We start from the raw sequence: 21,362 nt of genomic DNA, 5'->3' as shown, positions 1-21,362 counted from the left end.
TTTCAAAAATTGGTTTAAAAAAATTATAAGCAACACTTAAGAGATATTCGTCAATAGTTAGTTAATATATAATGCTGATCTGTGTGTGCAAACTATTTGATGTGAAATGGGTCCTTGTATGTCTTATTATGCATTTTCTCCTCAACTATATCAAGATTGTGATTAAGGTTTCATTGAAGAAATTTCATATCATTTAAATGTATGTATGTGTGTGCTGTTCTCTAGGAATGTTAAGGGTATATAATATATTATCATTGTGTGTATGTGCATTATATTCGGTTAAATTATATTTTTCTTTATGGTATTGTCGTTTTCTTTGGTTTCTTGGGTGTATTACTTTTTTTGGGTTGCAAACTTATTTTTCAACATAATTTTTTAATGAATTTCCGTCGTTTGGTTTGTTTATGGTTGTTGTTAAAAATCTTTGTCATGATATAGTGGTCATGGTGTTGTTGTTCTTGTCGTTTGGTTTTGGGTGAACGCTATGGACTATGATGAACGAATAATCGATGCAAATGATGATAATGATGATTCCTTAAACTTGTATGTGTGTGCCAGAATGCAGTTGGACGATGACGAAAGAATTTCCCACTTTGAATGGTGAAATGGTGGTGGCTGAGGTTGAGGTGGTAGTACGATATAAGTAGCTGTTAATACCTTATAGTAGACGTAGGCATTGTCCATAAGTTTTGTTTGTCTTTCTTGGCTTGAGTAAGATGCCCTTTAATGCTGTTGTTTTTTTTTGGGGGGGAAGGTTTTCTTTTTGGATAAAATTTATCTTAAAAATTTGTACGTGGCCGTGGTGTTGCTGTTTTTCTGGTTGTCGTTGTTGGCCCTTTTGGGAGTTGTAGATGCAATTCTCAACGTCGTTCTAGTCGTCCTCGTCGTTGTGTAGTAGTAGTAGGAGCAGTGACAGTAGTAGTATTGGTATTAGTTAAAGCAGTTGTAGTAGTTGTAGAGTAGTGGGAGTAGTTGTAGCACTTGGTTGCTTGTTTGGTACTGTGTGGGTTGTGAGTGAACACTGTATGCGTACGTAGTAGTACTCCTCGTTGTCGTAATTGTCGTCGTGAGTGACCAAATGTTTAAAGGTCACTACGAAGCTGTAGTCCTCGTTATTGTTTTTGTATACGAACTTTTGCGTACTTTTTGCTCTGTGTATATATGCGTGCGCTGTCTGTATGTGTGTGTGTGTGTGTGTGGGTGTGTGTGAGAGCGTTTGTGTATGGTTTAAGGTTTTCGTAAAGTGTGGGTTTCGTTAATGTTTGCTGTTCTAGCTGTTGTTCATGTCACCCAATATGGGATATGGGGGGAATGCGGATTTCCACAGCCTTCTTCGCCCACTTATGACGACGACGACGACGACTACGACTACTACCACTATGCGTATGTATGTCGGAGTGGTGTTTTTGTTTTTTTACTCTGTTTTGTTTCTAGTTTTCTTTGGGGCTTTTGTCTGTTTCGTGCCTTGTCGTCGTTGGTAATTCGATAGCTTTGACTCCTGTGTTCGGCTTTGGCAGCTATGACGACTTTGACTAAGTGGAGGTGCTGCTGCTCCAACTATTGCTGAGAGTCGTTGGGTTGTCTGCTCTACTGCTTCATTTAATATAATGTTTCCTGGTTATTATCTTTTATGTTATTGTTGCTGTTGTTATTATTGCTTTGGCATGCTTTGGCTTTGGTCATAAATTATTAACAATTGAATTGCATGGAGTCGCCACAGTTTCGCAACGCAGAATTTCCAGAGTTATGTTGGCTAGGCTAAGTTGCTGGGTCTTCGTTGGGTGGTTTTTGTTTTCCTGATCTACTACCAGCCAGCCAGCCAGCCAGCTAGACAGACAGACAGGCAGATTTGTAAGGATTTGCTTAAAATTATGAAGCGAGTTTTTATTTTCTCCTCTTCGCTTATTGTTGTTGGCGTTTAATAATGACCAAAGAAGTCTTTTCTCGTTTTTCGTTGTGCTGGCTTTGTTTTTGCTCTTTTCGTAGTCTATTTGTAGTTTTATTTTGTCCCGATTTCGTTGTTTTTGTCGCAATTTTAGCTTTTTGGCTTCGCTCCCTTGCCTAACTGCCAGTGGGCTGTGTTGGGTGGTCGTTTAGTTGGTTGGTTGGGCGGTCGTTTGTTTGGTTGGTGGTTGGGTGGTAGGTTCGGCTTGGGGTTTTGCTCGTTGTTATTGTGCTATTTGCTTTTTTTGCTGGGAAATTATTGATTTTATATTTTCCTCTTTTACAGATTAAAGAGCGTAACGAGAAACAATCTAGGAAATTCACACTTTTTTCCAAAGATTTTTTTCTTAAATATTTTCTTAGATTTTTCTTAGATTTTTCTTTTTTCGTGAAATTTTATGTTTTAAATTTTTTATTGTTAAACGTTAAGTACGATAATTGCTTTTTGTTGATGTTGTTGTTGTTGCGGTTTTTGTTGTTGTTGTAAAGGCACCAAGGTTTTGTGAACGCTGCTCACAGGCACACGCACTCACAATAGAACCCGAGAAATTATGTGTATATCCTTTTTTTGTAAGGGATATCTTCTCTCTTTTTTTTTATTTGAATATTTTCTTTTATTTATTTTTTTTTTTCTATTTATTTATCTATGATTTTTTTCCATTGCTTGCTTGGCTATGGCAAATAATAGAACCTGCAACCTGCTCGCAGTAGGTGGGGACAGAAAACACAAAAAACAAACAAATTTTCCATAAATTCTTTTTTCACGCGCGTTTTTCCGACATTTTGATTAATATTCTGAATTTTTTTCTTAGCCCCCGGGGGGTTTAATTTGTGGTTTAACTTTAGGGCAATTTTTTTGATTTATTTCTATTTTGCCAGAATATTTTTCCTTTTTGATAGGGACTTTGTATTTTTCCTTTTTTTTATTACAGATTTCTTTTTGGTTTGTTAAGTCAAACAAAAAAGGAAACGCCACTCTCGCGCGTTGCTTCGTTTCGTGTTTCAGAACCTTAAACGTTGCTTATACAACTGGCCTCACATACGTAGCTTTTTATGCTTCAAAGGCCTTCAAAAAATGCATCGCAATGCAAGCGAAAAGGCAAAAGCTTTTGCTTTGCCAAAGCTCTTAGCAAAAGATTCTCATTATGCATCTGTTTGTTATCACATGGTTGTGAAGCAGCAGCAGAAGCTTTGCAAGCTGGCGCCATGGAATCCTCGACATATGTTTGTCAAAGGATGCTAAGCAAAGGCAAACAGCATGAGGGAAGAGAATAGAGAGGTTTTTGAATTTTTCTTCTCTTCCACCACTGCGTACTAGAGCGCACCGGAAAGAGAGTTTCTGTGTGAGTGTGTAAATTTTGCCTCAAGTCTTTTCATGTTGTCTTTGCGAAAGCTTTTCATTTTTGTTTTTGCTGCTGCCCAAATATGTTACCTTAGGTTTACTTAACATTAAAGCTGTTGCGTCTGCAAATGTTGTGCTTCATCTACAGTGCTGTTATTGCCATTTCCGTTTCTGCTAATGTTGCCAAAGCAGAAATGCTTTCACACACAAATATTGATTTCTTTACATGTGTGTACAGCTAACATAGCTTTGCATTTTAAGCCTTCATGGAGGTACTTTTGCTAAAATTTCAACACCGAGGTTTTTTTTCGGTTTTTTACCCAAGTGTTGTTGTTTTCCCTTTTTTGATTTCCTTCTAACTGGATATGTTTTCGTCACCCCAGCTGCTGCTGTCGCTAATGTTGGCAGCCTTAGTATTACGATTGTTTTTGCCACTGCCGCTGCTGTTCTCTCATATCCTTGCTCTCATTTAAGCACATTTAATATAGCCGTTGATGTGTTGTTTTCATTTTTCGAGTGTTGTAGTTGCTGTGTTTGTTGTGTTTTCGTCGGTCTTTGTTTGTAGTTGTGGTGTCCTCTTCTCGTTTGCATTTTAATCGTGAGTAGTTTGTGTATACGAATACGCTCGTCATATACCGTTGGCCATATTCGTCCATTTGTATAAACATTTATACGTGTAGGCTTTTATGTCAATGTATATGTTGGTTGTTACGATGGATTTTATGTTCTGTTTAATGTCCATAGGGTTGCTGCAATGTAAACAGACTCCTCATTTTGTGGGGAAATTAGTTTTCACCCGCACACACACACATACCCACACAGACATTTCGTTTTGATGCAACATTTTTTGGGCGCCAGGGGCTAGTTGCCTGTGGGCTAATTACAGCAGGCAACAAAAACAAAGATGTTTAGACTATTAAGATGAGATTTTATGTCATAGGATAAAAAAAATGTTTCTAGTTTATTTAGAGACATTATCGGCAAGTTGTATCATGCTTGGCATAGACAATGGCAATTACAATCGAATGACAAATGAGACCTTTGTGTCCTCAATTTAATTGAGAGTTCAGTTATATGGGCTCTAAATCGAAAATAGAACAATTTTTCAGACAAATTGCATTTTTTTCTTCAAATTTTGCCCATGAACACTCCATTAAGAAACGGGGGCAAACTTCTCACATATCAATGAGTGCTGTCCGATTCAAGCTTATTAATAGGCCTCCGTTTTATAGCCGAGTCTGAGTAGTGTGCCGCTGTGCGACACTTCTTTGTGCAGAAGTTTGTACATGGCTGCCATACCAAATAGTACAGTACCTCACAAATGACCCGTCAGCATTAGGAGGGAATAACCACCGATGAAAATGTTTTCCGATGTTCTCGCCAGAATTCGAGCCCAGGGCATTGGATTTGCTAACCTCTGCTACGATGGCCACCACATTGTGGCAAAATTGAAGATGCAAATGCAAATTTTGCCCATAAACATTCCACTAAGGAACATGGGCAAACTTCTCACATATCTATGAGTGCAGTCCGATTCAAGTTTAAGCGATTCAAGTTTATGGGCCTCCTTTTTATAGCCGAGTGCGACACCTATTTGAAATGAAGTTTTACATGGCATAGTCTCACAAATGTTGCCAGCATAAGGAGGGGAAAACCACCGCAGAAAATTTTTTCTGATGGTCTCGCCAGGATTCGAACCCAGGCGTTCAGCGTCATAGGCGAACATGCTAACCTCTGCGCTACGGTAGATTAAGTTTGGTAAACTCACGATCCCAAATTTCTTCCAAAACGGTTGATAAATTTGTCTTTTGTGCCCTATAGAAGGCATTTGGGATAAAAAAGTTCTATTCTGCGGGCTGCAGAAGCCAAATTCCATACTTTTTAGAAAACTTCGCCTATGGGTACCATTATTCGTACTTAACCTGCGTATTGCTTATTTTGCCCATGAATATTCCACTAAGGAACAGTGTCAAACTTCTTACATATCCGATTTAAGTTTAAGGTCATTGATAAGGGGCTCCTTTTTATAGCCGAAGAGTCCCAATGACGTGTCGCAACACCTTTTTTGGGGAGAAGTTTTTACATGGCATAGTACCTCACAAATGTCGTCAGCATTCATAGGGGATAGCCATATGAAAATTTTTTTATGTTCTCGTAAGGGCTCATAGGCAAACATGATAACCTCTGCGCAACAGTGGTTTTCTGTCTCTGGGCAAAGCGAAATCTGTTGCAAGCTTGAGCTTAGTGGCTTCATTTTTTAATTCTCCTAGCGTGATTGCAGATGGAATAAGAAATACGAATAGGCAGACAGAAGGACAGCTAGAGGGATAGTCAGTCAAGTAAAAAGAAAAATAGATGGACAAAGAGACATACTGACGGATAGATAGACAAACTGATGGACAGACAAACTGATGGTCGGATAGACAAACTTCGGACAGACAAACTTCGGACTGACAAACTTCGGACAGACAAACTGACGGACATACAAACTGACGGACATTCAAACAGAGTGACAGATGGACACACAGGCGGACAGACAGACAGATAATAAGGCAAACAGGCGGAGAGATAGACATACCGGCAAACAGGCAAATAGACAGATAGAGAGAAAAGAGCAGTACAGACAGATAGAAAGACGGACAGACCTATATACAACCGAAAAAAAGAAAAATGGGCAAGCAGGCAAATATATAGATAGAAAGATGGATAAACAGACAGACAGATGGATTAACAGACATACGGATGGGTTAACAGACAGACAGACGGACAGAAATTACGGCGGATGGACGGACAGAAAAGTGCACTGATGCATAGGATGACAGACAGCTAGGTAGATGCATATAAAGTCAGCTGGACAGATATATGGACAGGCGGACGGAAAGACTGATAGACGAACAAACAGACAAACGACCGACCAAATGGTCAGATAGATGAGAAGACGACGGATAGAAAGCATATGAATGATAGATAGACAAACTTACGGATGGACGAACAGTCAAACAACCGGAAAGACAGATAAATATGCAGACAGACATACAGGAAGGCTGGCATATGGAGAGATAGAGAAAACAGAAGTACAGACAGATAGAAAGACGGACAGAGTGATATATACCATTTTTCTGAATTTTATGTGTTTTTTTTTTTTTGAAAACTTTCCTTAGGTCAAAGGAAATCAGTTCGAAGTCAATCTTGTCATGTCCGTCCGTCTGTCTGTCCGTCCGTCTGTCCTTCCGTCCATCAGTCTGTCCATCTGTCTGTCTGTCGAAATTACTTTTAATTTTGAAGGAATAAAGCTAGGCGCTTGAAATTTTACAAAAATATTTCTTATTAGTAAAGATTGGTTGGGATCGAAAATATGTAATTTTTTGCTACGGCTACCATAAAGTTTGATAAAGTTAGCTGGGATTTTGACTTCTTGAGGCTCTAGCGGACGCAATTCTTATCCGATTTGGCTAAAATTTAGCAAGAAGTATCGTGTATTGACTTTGAGAGTAATTGTGCCAAGTATGGTCTAAATCGGTTAATAATCTAATATAGCTCCCATGTAAACAGATCTCGGACCTTGAGTTCTTAAGCCTCTAGAGGTCGGAATTGTTATCCGATTTACCTGAAAGTTTGTTTGGTCTGAAACGATCCATAGCCCCCATATAAACCGAGCTCCCGATTTTACTTCGTAAACACCTATAGGGCGCAACTCTTATCGGATTTATCTGAAATTTTACACAATGACTTCTAATATGGTATCCAACATCTAAACCATGTATGGTCTGAATGGGTCCATAATCTGATATAGCTGCAATAGCATAGCAATTCATATTTATTATCCTTTGTTTGCCTATAAAGAGACTTGGGTCAAGAACGTGTCATATGCGATCCATTGTAGAGGTATATAAGATTCGGCACGGCTGTGTATAGCACGCTTTTACTTGTTTTTATTTTTGTTAGTCGTCCTTCAAGCATTTAGGCTCTACGGTCTAAATAACGATATGCAAACATATTTTCAAGGTTTGGGAATTTTGGGTGGAAGCCACCGTTGCGCAAAGGTTAGCATACCCGCCTATAACGCTGAACCCAGGGTTCGAATCCTGGCGAGAACATCAGAAAAAAATGTTAACGGTGGTTATTCCCTTCTAATGCTACTATGTCAATAAAACCTCCTCCCTGAAGAGGTGTCGCACTGGGGCACTCCGTTGGGACTCAGCTATAAAAAGGAGACCCCTTATCATTAAGTTTAATCTTGAATCGGACAACACTCATTGATATGTGAGAAGTTTGCCCCTGTTTCTAATGCTGCAACATTTCTGAGGTACTATGTCATGTAAAACCTACGCTTCGAAGAGGTGTTGCACTGGGGCACTCCGTTGGGACTCAGCTATAAAAGGGGACCCCTTATCATTGAGTTTAAGCTTGAATCGGACAACACTCATTGATATGTGAGAATCATACCCCTGTTTCTCAATGGAATGTTCATAAGCAAATTTGCATTTACATTTTGGGTATTTTCGTCAACAAATGTGAAAAAATTTATACTTATTTTCTTTCGTGTTCCAGAAGGCTGCTAAAACATGAACGATACCTTTATTGATTTTAACTTTAAGAAAATTCAAATTTGAATTAATGTCATTAGGTTAGGTTTTACCCAAATAGTACTGTAATATCCAACCCATTAACGCCTGACCCTTGATTTCCTTGCCCGATTTTAGTGAAATTTCATATTTTCATGGCATAGAGCATTTGTTAGACGTAGATTTTTTTGTAGTTTTTTTTTTAAATGAATAAATTTAAAAATTAAGAAAATCAATTTGTTTTAAATTCTTTAAGGGTGTTAAATTTAGCCTGGTTGAATCTTGCGACGAAATTTTTAGCTAAATTGAATAATTATTACGACTTCCAGATGCTCAAGATGGTAAATTGTGAGATGGGTTTATATGGTAGCTTCGACAGGTTATAGAGCGACTTGGACCATACATATAGCGGTTGTTCAAGGTCGTAACAGAGCATGTTTCTAATTTAGTCAAAAAACTCACACAATATTTCATCTTAGGAGCAAAGTGTCAAAAAAAGGAGTATTCTTCCTCGAATTTTATTATGAGTCACCGAAGAAATGAAACCTATGTACAACAGTTGTAGAAAATTTCTTCAATTTTAAAAAATTGCCTAATTTTTATATTCAAATTCGTTGCATACTATCCCCAAGATTGTTTTTTTAGAATGATGGTGTCAATGGAAGAAATATTCTACATAGAATGCCACTTTAGGGCACTGAAGAAAGTAAGTTTTGAGTTGTTTTTATATCGGTCAAAAAAATGCATGCATTTGGCATATAGAAATATGGATTTAAGATTTTAAATATGATACACCTTCATTAAGCTTTTGTTAATGCATCATTTTTTTGAATTTATGTTAAGGCAGCTACTATATAAGTTTCGTTAGGAATCCAATTTCACCCTTTTTATTGCAGAAATCGCTTTCTTTGGTACGATTCCATAGAAATCTCAAAGTTTGCCACGAATTTCTGAGATGAAATCATGTTATAACCAACCAACATAGTTATTGGCGATTCATGTTATCCTTGAGTGTTAAAGGCATGTACAACTTCTTCAAATGAAATTTCGTTCAGCTACAATCACTTTCTAACAAGTCAGGAATTTCTCTATGGCTTACAGGAGGTTTGTGGCTATAGGTATATACATACATCTACCTTTATGAAGTTGTGTTGCAAGCAAAAAAAAAAAAAAACCTAAAAAAATTCTTCAAAATAAAGATAATTCTGATAATTTTATATTACCAAGATTTTATTTGTCCCTGCTTCATGTCATAACCATAAAAATATTGTATTTACATGCCTTAATTTGTTCATAAAAGTTTTACAACTTCCCCACTGCAAAGGAAGTTTTGAAATAAAAACAACAACCAAATGTGCTGAAGGCATTAAATAAAATCTTTCAATGTAGAAAAATAATTCGAAGGCTTTCTAATGGTTAAAAAAAAATATTTAATTTTTTTTCTTTGTTGGCTTTATGAAATTAAAATCTCTTGGACAAGGTTGTCACCATCTGAGAAGCGAAAAGCTGGACATTTTATATCCTTGCTTGACAAGATAGTTTTTTGCCTTTTGTTTGATAAAATTTCTACTTTACTTTTGTTCTCAATGAGACTCTAAACGTTTTGTTGACCAACAAAACTTTGGTGACACATTCACACGCACACACAAATGCTCTGAATCTAGGAAAATGGAATGAAATTTGACCAATTTTACCAGAAAAACCAGAAAAAGAGAAAGTCCATGAAGGACTTTCGCACAACAGACATACACACACACACACTCAGAGACGCATACACATTCCATTCATTGAGTTCATTTGCAGATTTGCAATGAGATTTTTTCGCAAGATATACATAGAACCAAGAACCAAAACCGATGATGACAGCATAAAATCATGGCAGCACTAAAATTTTTCCTTGAACTCATAGCAACAAAACCAGCAAAGAAAGAAAGAAAATATTTTTGCGACAAAGAACCAAAGCATGAATGAATGCTCCCCCCCCAAAAAAAAAAAAAAAAAACTGAAATGAAATGAAATGAAAGAAATAAAAATCGGAGCTGCAGAAACATCAGCTACGTCGACACTAACACCAAAGTATAACAAACAGTTGGCATCCCTATTGTTGAAAAGTTGAGTTTTGACATCCTCAATCTAGGTACCTTGTACATGTACTCAAACAAACACTTTTTTCACTACTGCTACTACACTCACACAAGTATAGAAAGGCCCACAAACTTTACAAAAAACCAAAAAAAAAAAAAAAAAAAATGGTACACAGCGCCTAATGTAGGATTTTGTGTGTGTATGTTTGTTCTTGCTGAGAACAAGGATAAGTGTTGCCATTTTAAGACTTTTTTAAAAAAGCTATATATGTTTACTATGACAGAAATATTGACAAAATTTTATATAAAAATAGGTTAGGTAAGGTTTAAGTGCCAGTCTGCCATCAGACTCACAGGAACAGAAGAAGGAAGATGCCTTCTCGTTCCTACCGTTGAACCATCCAAATCGCTTTAAAAGCCCAACAACTTGTGAATGTTCACGTCCGCTAAATCAGACAGGTTCTCAAAGAAATGAGAACCTAAAGTGGAACTCCTTCTGACTGCCAGTGCGGGACACACACAGAAAGTGTTCTATAGTCTCTTCTTCTTCGATCACCTCACAGCTTCTGCAAAAGTCGTTTCTGGCAACCTTAAGTCTGTCATCATGATAGATGGTCACAAAGAGGTGGCTATGAGCATTCTGAAACTATGTGCCCTAATCTTGACTTGAAGAGGTTTACCGCTTTGCTGTCACTGGCTAGAACAGACGTCTCAGTCAATGTAGCGGTAGAAGTCTACCGCTTTGCTGTCATTCGCTAGAACAGACGTCTCGGTCAATTTGTCCGTCAGAACAGATCACTTTCTAATGTTCCGATTAGATAGTCATCTGTTCTGACGGAAAAATTGACTGAGACGTCTGTTCTAGCCAATGACAGCAAAGCGATAGACTTCTTCAGGTCTAGATTAGGCCACATAGTTTTTGAATGCTCACAGCCCCCTTTTTTGCGACCATCTGTCATTCGATGACCTTCGGGCCTAGTCCTGAAAACTTAGCTTACATGACGCTAGAGGCATACCCACAGATTCCAGTATCCCTGAAATGTGTAGGGACTCGCAAGCTCGTCCGCTTTACAATTTCCTGGAATATCTCTGTGACCCTGCACCCAGAACAGGTGAATTTTGAACTGTTTAGCCATCTCGTTGAGAGATCTGCGACAGTCGAAGGCGGTTTTTGTATTCAGAAATACGTTCTCCAGGGACTTAATGGCTGCTTGGCAGTCTGAGAGATATTGATGTCAATCGTCGTTATGACATTGACATAAATATCTTAATTGCAAGGATCCACCATTTCCTTAATTGCAAGGATCTCCGCTTGATACAAACTGCTGTGGTCGAGTAACCTTTTCGATATGACCAGTTCTAGATCTTTAGGGCACACCTCAAAACCCACCTGGTCGTCTAGTTTGGAACCTTTCGTACAGAAGTCTATGTAACTTCTATTACCAGGGATATCGTAGTTCCTATCAGTTCTAACAGAAATAGTGGTACAGTACTTTTGTACAAGAATTGTTGTACAGTCCTTTTTATTAAACATCGCCTCAGGTAGGGTGTAATCCACACTGCGTGGAACATCGGACATTGTATCAAGGATAACACAGTGTTCGTAGCCAGCACATGATCAAAGAGAAAGCTCCGTTAGCCCAACGGCAGTGGTATCTGCAATTTGGATAGCCACAATGTCCAAAGGCATAAGATGTCCTCAGTGCGGCTGTGATGCACAAACAAGCCGTACTTTGGATCCGTTTGACTATTGAACAGTAGTTGGACTTTTGAAGCGCCGCCCACCTTGTCCATTATGAAAAATTCAAAGGACTTTTTTTTATTGTTCCATGCAGTGGCAACACTGGCAAGGATGCTTTTTTCTCTCTTTGTATGTATGTGTTTTTGAGTGGTTACGGTATGATATTATAAAATCCTTTTAAGATTAACTTTTATTTAATGTGCACAAGGATTAGGGAAATGTAAGAGTGAGTATGTGCTGTGCTTTAGTTGTCGGCATACTATGGCATTATGTTTGTCGGCTTTAGGCCAAGTGAGTACATATAAACATACTCTAAACTTGTGTTTGAGGGCGAATACCAGTTCATGTATTAGTGTGTTTGGTGTTTGCATGCATATACCGTTGTAGTTGCCTGGCCTGAGTTCTTCTACTTTCTTGTGCCTACATGTTTTCTGTGTTTTTTGATATCTTGGTATCTTTTTATTGGGTTAATTAAAGTTTATGTATTTAAAATTAAATTTTCATGCTGACACCACACAACACATACACACACACGCCCAACAGCATAATATTAGCAAAAACAAGAAGAGTAGACACAATGTCTCTAGAAAAGTTGTTGTAGTTGGGTTGTTGGTGCCATGAAATCAGCTTAAGTATGAAAATCAAGCTGAAGATCTAACAACAACAACAACTGGGTTTAAAGAAATCTTAAGAAATTCTATGGTTTCTTAGGGTCTGCAAGAAGTTCTAGTGTAGTCGGTGTTGTTTTTGTGTGAAAAATTCCAAATACATTAAATTATTTATAAGACAATTTACAAAAGCCCCATTGGATGTGAACAAAGCCTGGCATTCGCTTTACATGCATTTATCGTACAATGAACGCATACACACATGCTTCGATGCCTACATACGCAATGCGTTTATAAAACATTTATTAAACAGAAACGGAAGCAAAGCATATGATGCTTTGACCATCCACTACCATACCAAGTGGAGGGTAATGGTGGTCAGACACAGTGGCTGGAAACTAAATTTCGGCATGCTTTTGTGTACATTAGGGATTTCATGGAAAATCGGACGAAGTAGTCACACACCATACCACTCTGATGAAGAAAATCGACGATTTTCGAAATATTATCAAGAACAAATATCATTACAAAAAAGGAAAAAAGGCAACAATTACACGTCTGTTTTTTCCTATGTCTTCAAGACAGTCTAAAAACTAAATAAAAATTTGTCCTAAAAAAATTTTGTATAAAAATAAATTTTTTATAATTTTTTATGTTTTTTTGTTACCTTTTTAATATTTTTTTTTTTTAAATTTTTTTATTATATTTTTTATTTTATTTTTAATTTGTTTGTAACAAGCTTTTAAGTAATAAATTAGATTTAAACATTGCCAAACACTGTGCTTGGCTCTGCTTGTATGTTTGTTTGTTTGTGGGTAAAAATATTTTCCCACGAAAATCACTTGAGCGTATGTAAATACTTTTTATGTAAGCCTTTCTCTATTTTCCACACATCTCACTAGCACCCACAACATACATACACATGTGGTGTGTGTGTATGCGTGTAGATGTGCTTTTGTGTTTGTATCTTTCGTTGTTTGCATGTTGTGGCCTATTCAATAACTGTAAGATGGTAAAATGTAATCAAAAATGTCCATACTTTGGTGTATTGTAACACTTAAATAGATTTGGTTTTGGGTCAACTCCAAAGAGGTTTCTCTCATTTTTTGTTTTGTTTTGTTTTTATTCCCATTGAAGCGCTTATATTGCTCTGTGTGTAGTGCTGTGTTTTTATACATATTTTTTTTTAAATTCCTACACGAACATTTTTTTAAATATTTCCTAAGGGAGGCTGGTCTCTTTTGTTGTCTCTGTTGTTTATAGGACACAAGGAAGTGAGTTTAATTTAATTTAAGTTTATTTTTTGGTAGAGAAAAGTTCTCAAGGACCGAAAGGACAAGGGGGATATCTTGGCGCGTTTTAACAATTTTCGTACAGAAATTGCCAATTAGCTGTCTTGCGTTTTGGCTTATAATGCTTTAATGTTTTAGGCTATATTTGATAAGCAATTGTTTCTTTTGTGGTTCTGTTTATATGTTCATTTGATTTTAAAATCTTTCTTATTTAGTACACCAGAGCGTATGATGTATATAAACGATGAGGACTTCGACATGTATACGCCACAATGTACTATCGTACTTAGTGAGTAAGCAAATAGCCACTACACCCCACCCTTGCTTAACCATAGTATGGGCGAACATTTTTTTTACGTTTTTGAGCGAACTTTGAAAGGGCTACAAAACTTTAAAAGAGCTACAAAATGTTAATTAAGTGTTTAAAAAGAAAATTAAGGACAAGCAATCGAAACTATGGAGATATAGTTAAGAAAACCAGAGAATTCTGTCAAACGGCATAAATTGAGGCTTCTAGGGCCCGTAGAAGACTAATTGGGATATGGAATCTATATCTGTTTATAGACCAATTTGAAAAATACTTATTGTGGATGTTGGTAGTCATAACAATACACAAATTTCACCCAAATCTGGTAACAATTGCGGCTTCCAGGGACTTAAGATACCAAATCGAGAGATCAGTTTATATAGGAGCTATATCAGGTTAATGAGCGATTTCGACCCCACTTGGCAAGGTTATTAAAAGTGCTTAAAGAACACTCCGAGCAAAATTTCAGCCAAATTGGGCAATAACGGCAGCTTCTAGAAGCTCAAGAAGTCAAATCGCAAGATCGGTTTATGTGGGGCTTTATCCGAAACGATCAGGCCCAAATCTGAATCAATAACGCAATCCCCAATGACCTACACTAAAGACAAGTCTGTGTGCAAAATTTCAAGTGGATATCTTTATTTGTTCGCCCGCTATCGTGATTTCCACCATTCTATAGCGGTGGGTATTAAAAACTAAATAAATAAAAATAAATTATATACTTCAACGAATAAACTTTATATTCTTAAATTAAATCAACTTTGTTTTTAGCTTAAAACAAATACAAATAAATGTTTTAAATCTGTTTAAAGTACCAGAATTTGCGAAATGTATGTTGTGGCCCAGCCAGACAATATACGCTCAAATCAATGGATATGAATTTCATTCGCCCATAGTGTTTAAAGTAATTCAAAATTTTATAATTTTTCTTTTGTAATTTAAAACACTTTACTTGTACATTAAGTTCCCTTTTCATAAAAATGCTTAATTAATTCTAGGGAAGTCATAAAAATCAAAACTGGCCCAGACCAATCTGCGCTTCCGAGGGTTAAGCAAGAAAGGGAAGCTCCCTAGGTAGATGTTGATCGGCCGGATGAAGCTCAAAATGTGTGGGTTGGCGTTTAAAGACATAACAGAATGTGATTCGGAAGTAACTTGAAGAGCTAGCCATTTAAAAATAATCTGTCCACAATGAGTTTTGTACTGACAAGAAATAAAACAACAAATCTTGTGAATAAGAACTTCCCTGGGAACAGACAAACTGTATGAGAATAAGTTGATCGCTTGAATAGGGCTTTAGGGATAGCGGTAGAAGAGAAGTCTTAAATGGAGCATCTACAGTAGCAGCTTTACGGCTATCATGTAAAGGGGAAACATCCACACGGGGGTGGAACTGTCCGAAAGATACTAGCGCTTTGCCATATTAGAACTAGGAAACAATAATAAGTAAGCATGCGCGTTATTATTCGAAAAATAGGAATTTTGGGGGCGATCGGGCCCGATTTAGCTATTCATGTTTGCCTTTTAAGCTTTTACAGCAGAAAGAGTTTGTCAATCGAAACAAGTCAAATCAAATTTGCCTACCCAAAATTGAAAGCTTGTGTCTCTGTAGACATGAACAAGACAGCAAGTGTCCGATCGCTTTTTCCTTTTGCTCTTCATGGCAGCTTTTGTAGTAATCTTTATGCGGCGTTTTCCTATGTGATTCTTTATATAGCCTATAGTTAGTGTGCTTAGTGACCACTTAACGAAAGCCCGAAAATTCTATATCCAACTTCGATGTTAACTCACCTCGCCACCAGACTTCGAACGAATTAAGGCTAATTTCCCTCTAGAACGTATAGTTAAGGAGAAACAGCCAATTTGAAGTTTTCGAACTGAAATGTCGATGTTTGATGGGGAGTCTCGAATCAAAACCCATTTCCCTCTGGTACACTAGTTTGGGGGATACAGCCAATTTGAAGTAGTTATACTAAAATTTTTATATTACTGATCGTCTTGACATTTTAAGTCGATTTAGTCATGTCCGTCCATCTGTCTAAAGCATTATAACTTTTGAAGTAGTGAAGCAAGCCGCTTAAAATTTTACTTAAATTCTTCTTATTCATGTTAGTCTGTTGAGATTGTAAGGGGGCCAAATCGGTCCATCGGCCATATAAGCCGATGATTCTTTTTGCGCTTCTAGAGGGCTCAACTATTATCCGATTAAGCTAAAAGTTTGCTCTTGATGTTTTGTTATGACTCCCAACAACCGTGCCAAGTATGGCTCAAAATGGGTTCATCACCTGATATAGCCCCCATGACGCATGGTGGGAGAAAATCGATAATACATGTAAAAGCGGGCTAAGTTCGGCCGGGCCGAATCTTGGGAACCCACTACCATGGATTCTGCTAAAAATTTTATTCTATGTACCAAACATCTGTCAAAATTAACGCTTCTAGCAACCGAACAACGATGATCGAAAGACCGGTTTACATAAGACCTATATCAGGTTATAGACTGATTTGGACCGTGTTTGGCACAGTTATTGGAAGTCGTAGCGGAACACCACATGCAAAGTTGCAGCCAAATCGGGCAAACATTGCGGATTGTAAGGGCTCAAGAAGTCAAATCGGGAGATCGGTTTCTATGGGAGCTTTATCTGATTATAGACCTATTTGAACCATACTTGGCACAGATGTTAAAAGTCAACAAAACACTACATGCTCAATTTCAGCCAAGTTGGACAAAAATTGCTGCTTGTAAGAGCTTAAAATTTCAAATCGGAAAATCGGTTTATATGGGAGCTATATCAGGTTATAGACTGATTCGGACCATACTTAGCATACTTGTTGGAATCAGGATATCAGGTTATAGACTGATTCGGGCCGTACTTGGCACAGTTGTTGGACGTTATAATGGAACACCACATGCGAAATTTTAGGTCAATCGGACAAAAATTCGGATTGCAAGGGCTCAAGAAGTCATATCGGGAGATCGGTTTATATGGGAGCTATATCAGGTTACAGACCAATTTCGATCATACTACTCACAGTTGATGGAAGTCATAACAGAACACTACATGCAAAATTTCAACCAATAAAGTGGTCAAATCAGGAGATCGGTTTATATGGGAGCTATATAAGGTTATAGATGAATTCAGACGGGACTTGGCAGAGTTGTTGGAAGCCATAACAGAACACTACGTGGCAAATGTTAGCCAAATCGGACAAAACTTGCGGCTTGTAAGGGCTCAAGAAGTCAAATCGGGAGATCGGTTTATATGGGAGCTATATCTAAATCTTAACCGATATGGCCCATTTGCTATCCCCAACGACCTACATCAATATTAAGTATCTGTGCAAAATTTCAAGTGGCTAGCTTTACGCGTTCGACCGCTATCGTGATTTCGACAGAAGGGCGGACGGATGAACGGTCGGACGGCTAGATCGACTCAGAACGTCGGGACGATCAAGAGGCTATACGAGTATACCTTATGGGGTCTTAGACGAATATTTCGAGGTGTATCAAACGGAATGACTAGATTAGTATACCTCCATCCTATGGTGGTGGATATAAAAACGTGTCGGAACAGATCACGGAGTGGTTAGAGCTGAGGTCTTATCGAGATTGTGTGAAAAATTTCAAGTTATCCGGGCGTCTTTTCGCATGCTCCTTAATTTGGTCACCTTCGTATTTCGAATATCTTTTGGGGCTGCCAAATCTTTGTTTGTTGTCCGATTTCTATTTTTTTGGATAGTGATCAAAAATCCATACAAAAAAGTGTGATCTACAATATCTCTACTGGTACCGATTATATTCGCCTTATTTTTTTTTTTTTTTGAATTTTGACCGAGACCTACTTCGTGTTTTGCAATTTTGGAAGATATTTGCGGTTCGATTTTCTTTTAATGGTTCATTTGGATTCGTGGCAAAATTTACAATGATCTTGCCGCAAAAAGTGTCCACAACTAATAATTCAATTAAAAGTTGTACAGTTGGAAGTAAAAAAAAAAAAAAATTAAAAAAACTGAGTTTTAAAAACTGAGTTTTTTTAATTTTTTTGGTCAAAAGGGAACTTTCGTTGATTAAACATTAAAAGTCGTATAGATTCCTTAACTTGTTCTTTTTCTTTTGTAAAGAGGGCATAGTGCAGATGCATTTTAAGTGAAATGTACACAAAATATGTCAACTTACTATAAACACTTCAAAATAGGCAATTTTTTATTAAAATATTGGAAAATCTCCTTGAGTTCTCAAAATGCAAATCCAGAACTCGCATTCGGGCTAATGCTTTTTTTACTTCATATGTCCCCCAAACCACATGCAAATAATTTTTTACACCAAACAATATTTATAACCTCTACAGAAAATTGTCTAAAAGATTACGATTTTGAAATCATCTTTACCCGAAATGGATATTTTTAGGATTTTTGTAAAAAAATAACTATTTTTGGTTTTTTTTAGGCATATTTATCTGCAAAATTCCAAAGGAATTATGGGGATATCTCTATTCGTTTTTTTCTTACAGTCTTATCTAGACCATCCAGTATGGTATAGATTAGATTATAGTTTAACATACCAACCATTCGGTAAATCTCCCGATTTGGGGTCTTGGCATCATAAACGCTTTTATTTATTAGGTTATTTCGATGAAATTTGGCACAGTAAGTCATACTCGTATTGGTTTTTAATACGAGTATGAAGCATAAATTCAATTGTATGTTATTTGTCCTAAAGCCTTTGGCATATTATTGTGAATAATTTGAATTTAGCTTTATATTGAAACACACACTCACAAATGCTATTAGCATTTAATTTTAATTTCCTTAAACACATTTATTATCGATTAAGTTACAGGGGATCGTATGATGCATATTAATGCACATGTAGTACTCATACGCAATGGTGGCTATTGAAGTTATATTAATAATTTCGTTATGGATTTTCTAAACTTATCCAATTATGTAATTCAATTTCAATCTGAAAAGTAAATTTTATTATGTGCTATTTAAACCCCATAGGCATCCTATTATCAAAATTTTCAATAAATTTTAAATGTTCATTTTGTGCATTGACAAGTTTAATGATATTATGGCAAAGCGTATAGAAACTCTTTTGCCTCATGTAAAAATATGTCAACAAGCCTGTTGCAAGGTCCTTATTTAATAATGCCGGTTTAATTTTACTTTTTAATAATAACTTGATTTAAAGGATGCACGTCAAAAGCGAGCAATAATTAAAAATAAGTAAAAGGGCATTAAGTTAGACCGGGCCGAACTTTGTATACCCACCACCTAGGGTATATTTGTAAACCCCATTTCGTCACAATCCGGTGAAAATTGGATAATATATATGCCACTATTCAATTTTGTAGAACAAAATTTTTGGTCTTTATGGCAGACTAGCAGCCCCGGGCCCGCTCCGCTGCGCTGGATGTAAGGTGTATTCCATTCTTAAAATACTTTATTTCAGCCGGATAGTCTCATGATATCTGATTTAGGGATGTTTTCGGGGGTAAGGTGGTCCCCCAGACACTTGGCCCTGAATAAATATCAGCATCGTGCTTTTATTTCAAATACCATTTATTTAAACCCCATATTGCCATTGGTTTAGGGGAGTTTACACGATGAGGCGTCCCCCAAACACATGGCCCCAAAATAGGTTATCAAATTCGTTTTATAATCTGAAATACCTTTCATTTGAGCCACATATTGGCATAGTCGAAAATTTTGTACCCTTTGGGGGGTGTTTTGGTGAAGTGGTGATGCCTTAAATACCTGGTCCTACATTTGGATATCAAATTCGTATTCTACTCGCAAGTACCTTTATTTAGGCCCCATATTGCGATTGTCAGTAAAAAATTTCTCATTGTGGGGAATTTTGGGAAAGGGGTTGACGACCCTAAAATTGGTCCCGAAAGTGGGTATCAATTCTTGCTCTACCCCCCAATTTCTTTCATTTCAGCCCAACATTCACATGATCGGTAAATATGCCCGATTTAGCGGTGTTTTGGGGAGTGGGGTGGTCCCTCAATCAATAAGCCCTGAAAATATATCAGCAACGTGCCCTATTCTCATACAACTATACATCATTTATTTGAACCCCATATTGCCATTGGCCTCAAAATTGGCTATCAAATTTTCCTTATTGCAAAAGTCAGAAAATATTTCCGGGTTGGGATAATGACCCATTATTTGCAAACGGAATGACTAAATGAATATAACCCCTATGCTACGGTTTTGGGTATAACAAGGAGATCAAATGATAAATGTTAATTTTGTTGTCATTAATAAGGTTAACATCTAATGTTTCCTATTCAAATTAAGATTTTGTGGTTTCTACGCTTATTTTGATTTTTATTATGAGATTTAAACAGGATATTGCCCAGCTTTAGAAAATTAGCAACTTTCTTTTTTTTTTTGAAGAATACCATAGTCCAACAAATAACAACCACAAGTGTGTTCTTGTCAAAGCACTTGATGTGTTTGTTAGATCCCGACTTCTGAGATGGACCCCATTACCAGTACGAACCACTATGATATTGCTTCGATAAGTTGAACATTTTAGAAATTCTACGGTTTAAATTACATTGCCATAAATTAAGTGCCAAAGTTTATTTAAAACTTGCGATTGTCAAAATTGTCATAAATGTGGATAATTTATTTTTAAAACACTTTAACTTAAGTGCGAAATATTCTACTTCAGTTGGTGGTAATCATCATTTCCATAATTATTTTATTTATCCGAAAATATCACTAAGGCTTGTCAAGGCACCACAAAACTGTCAACAATGCTAAGTTTCACCCAAAATTTTGAATGACTTAATTGATTATGTGACAAATTAATTGGAATATGACAAGAAAGCACTTAAGGGAACATACATACATACATTAAGCCAATAGAAAGGCTCACATGCATAAATAGATGGTTGTGTACAACGTTCTCATGGATATTCATTTTCATGCCTGGCGACAAAACTTCATATACATAAGCAATTAAGTCAAACAATCACAAAGTGTTTTGATATTTTTGGCAATGTAATCGGTGTGAGCAATCTCAAATGATGACACGTCGGATATTTTATTACCATGATTTGAGATATATAAGCATCTGGGTTTTGCACCTACACATTTTCCCATTTAATAAATGTGAAAAACAAATTGAATCTCCTGGTATTTGCCCAATGGAAAACAAAGGCTAAACTTGTTGATAAAACTCGAAAAAGTGCTGAATTGTTGGTATGCGCCTAAAAACAAGACTAAAGACATGGCATATGAAAGTTTATGGCGTGCTGGGACAGTATATTAAACTATGCAACACATTTTTGTTTTGTTTTTATACCCACCACCGATGGATAAATATTCTTTTCCGACTCTGCAAGACTCACGAATATATATCGTGAATTCTAAATGTAGCCCCCATAAAGACCAATCTCCCTATATAAGGTCTATGGCACATAAAAGGTCAATTTTTTCCCCGATTTTGCTGAAATTTAA

General features: G+C 36.9%; 2 protein-coding genes across 16 annotated transcripts in view; one reads left to right on the top strand and one right to left on the bottom strand.

The window, feature by feature from the left end:
- LOC106094039 (molybdopterin synthase catalytic subunit-like) overlaps positions 1–21,362 on the top strand; it is a 515,852-nt gene that overhangs the window by 160,012 nt on the left and 334,478 nt on the right. The window lies entirely within an intron of this gene.
- The window catches only part of LOC106089369 (ELKS/Rab6-interacting/CAST family member 1), a 289,868-nt gene that overhangs the window by 117,181 nt on the left and 151,325 nt on the right, over positions 1–21,362 (bottom strand). The window contains exon 1 of one of the 15 annotated variants that reach the window (XM_059370217.1): positions 658–2,997. The exons of the other annotated variants lie outside the window; for them this stretch is intronic. Within the exon in view, the coding sequence (XP_059226200.1) occupies positions 658–684 (27 nt within the window). The 5' untranslated portion in view covers positions 685–2,997. Of the gene's footprint in view, positions 1–657; positions 2,998–21,362 lie in introns of those variants that run through there. 15 annotated transcript variants of the gene reach the window in all.

This window comes from Stomoxys calcitrans, chromosome 5 (assembly GCF_963082655.1).
Source record: "Stomoxys calcitrans chromosome 5, idStoCalc2.1, whole genome shotgun sequence".
Classification (NCBI taxonomy): domain Eukaryota; kingdom Metazoa; phylum Arthropoda; class Insecta; order Diptera; family Muscidae; genus Stomoxys; species Stomoxys calcitrans.
The sequence above is the reverse complement of the archived record's forward strand: the minus strand, read 5'-3'. Positions and strand labels throughout refer to the sequence as shown.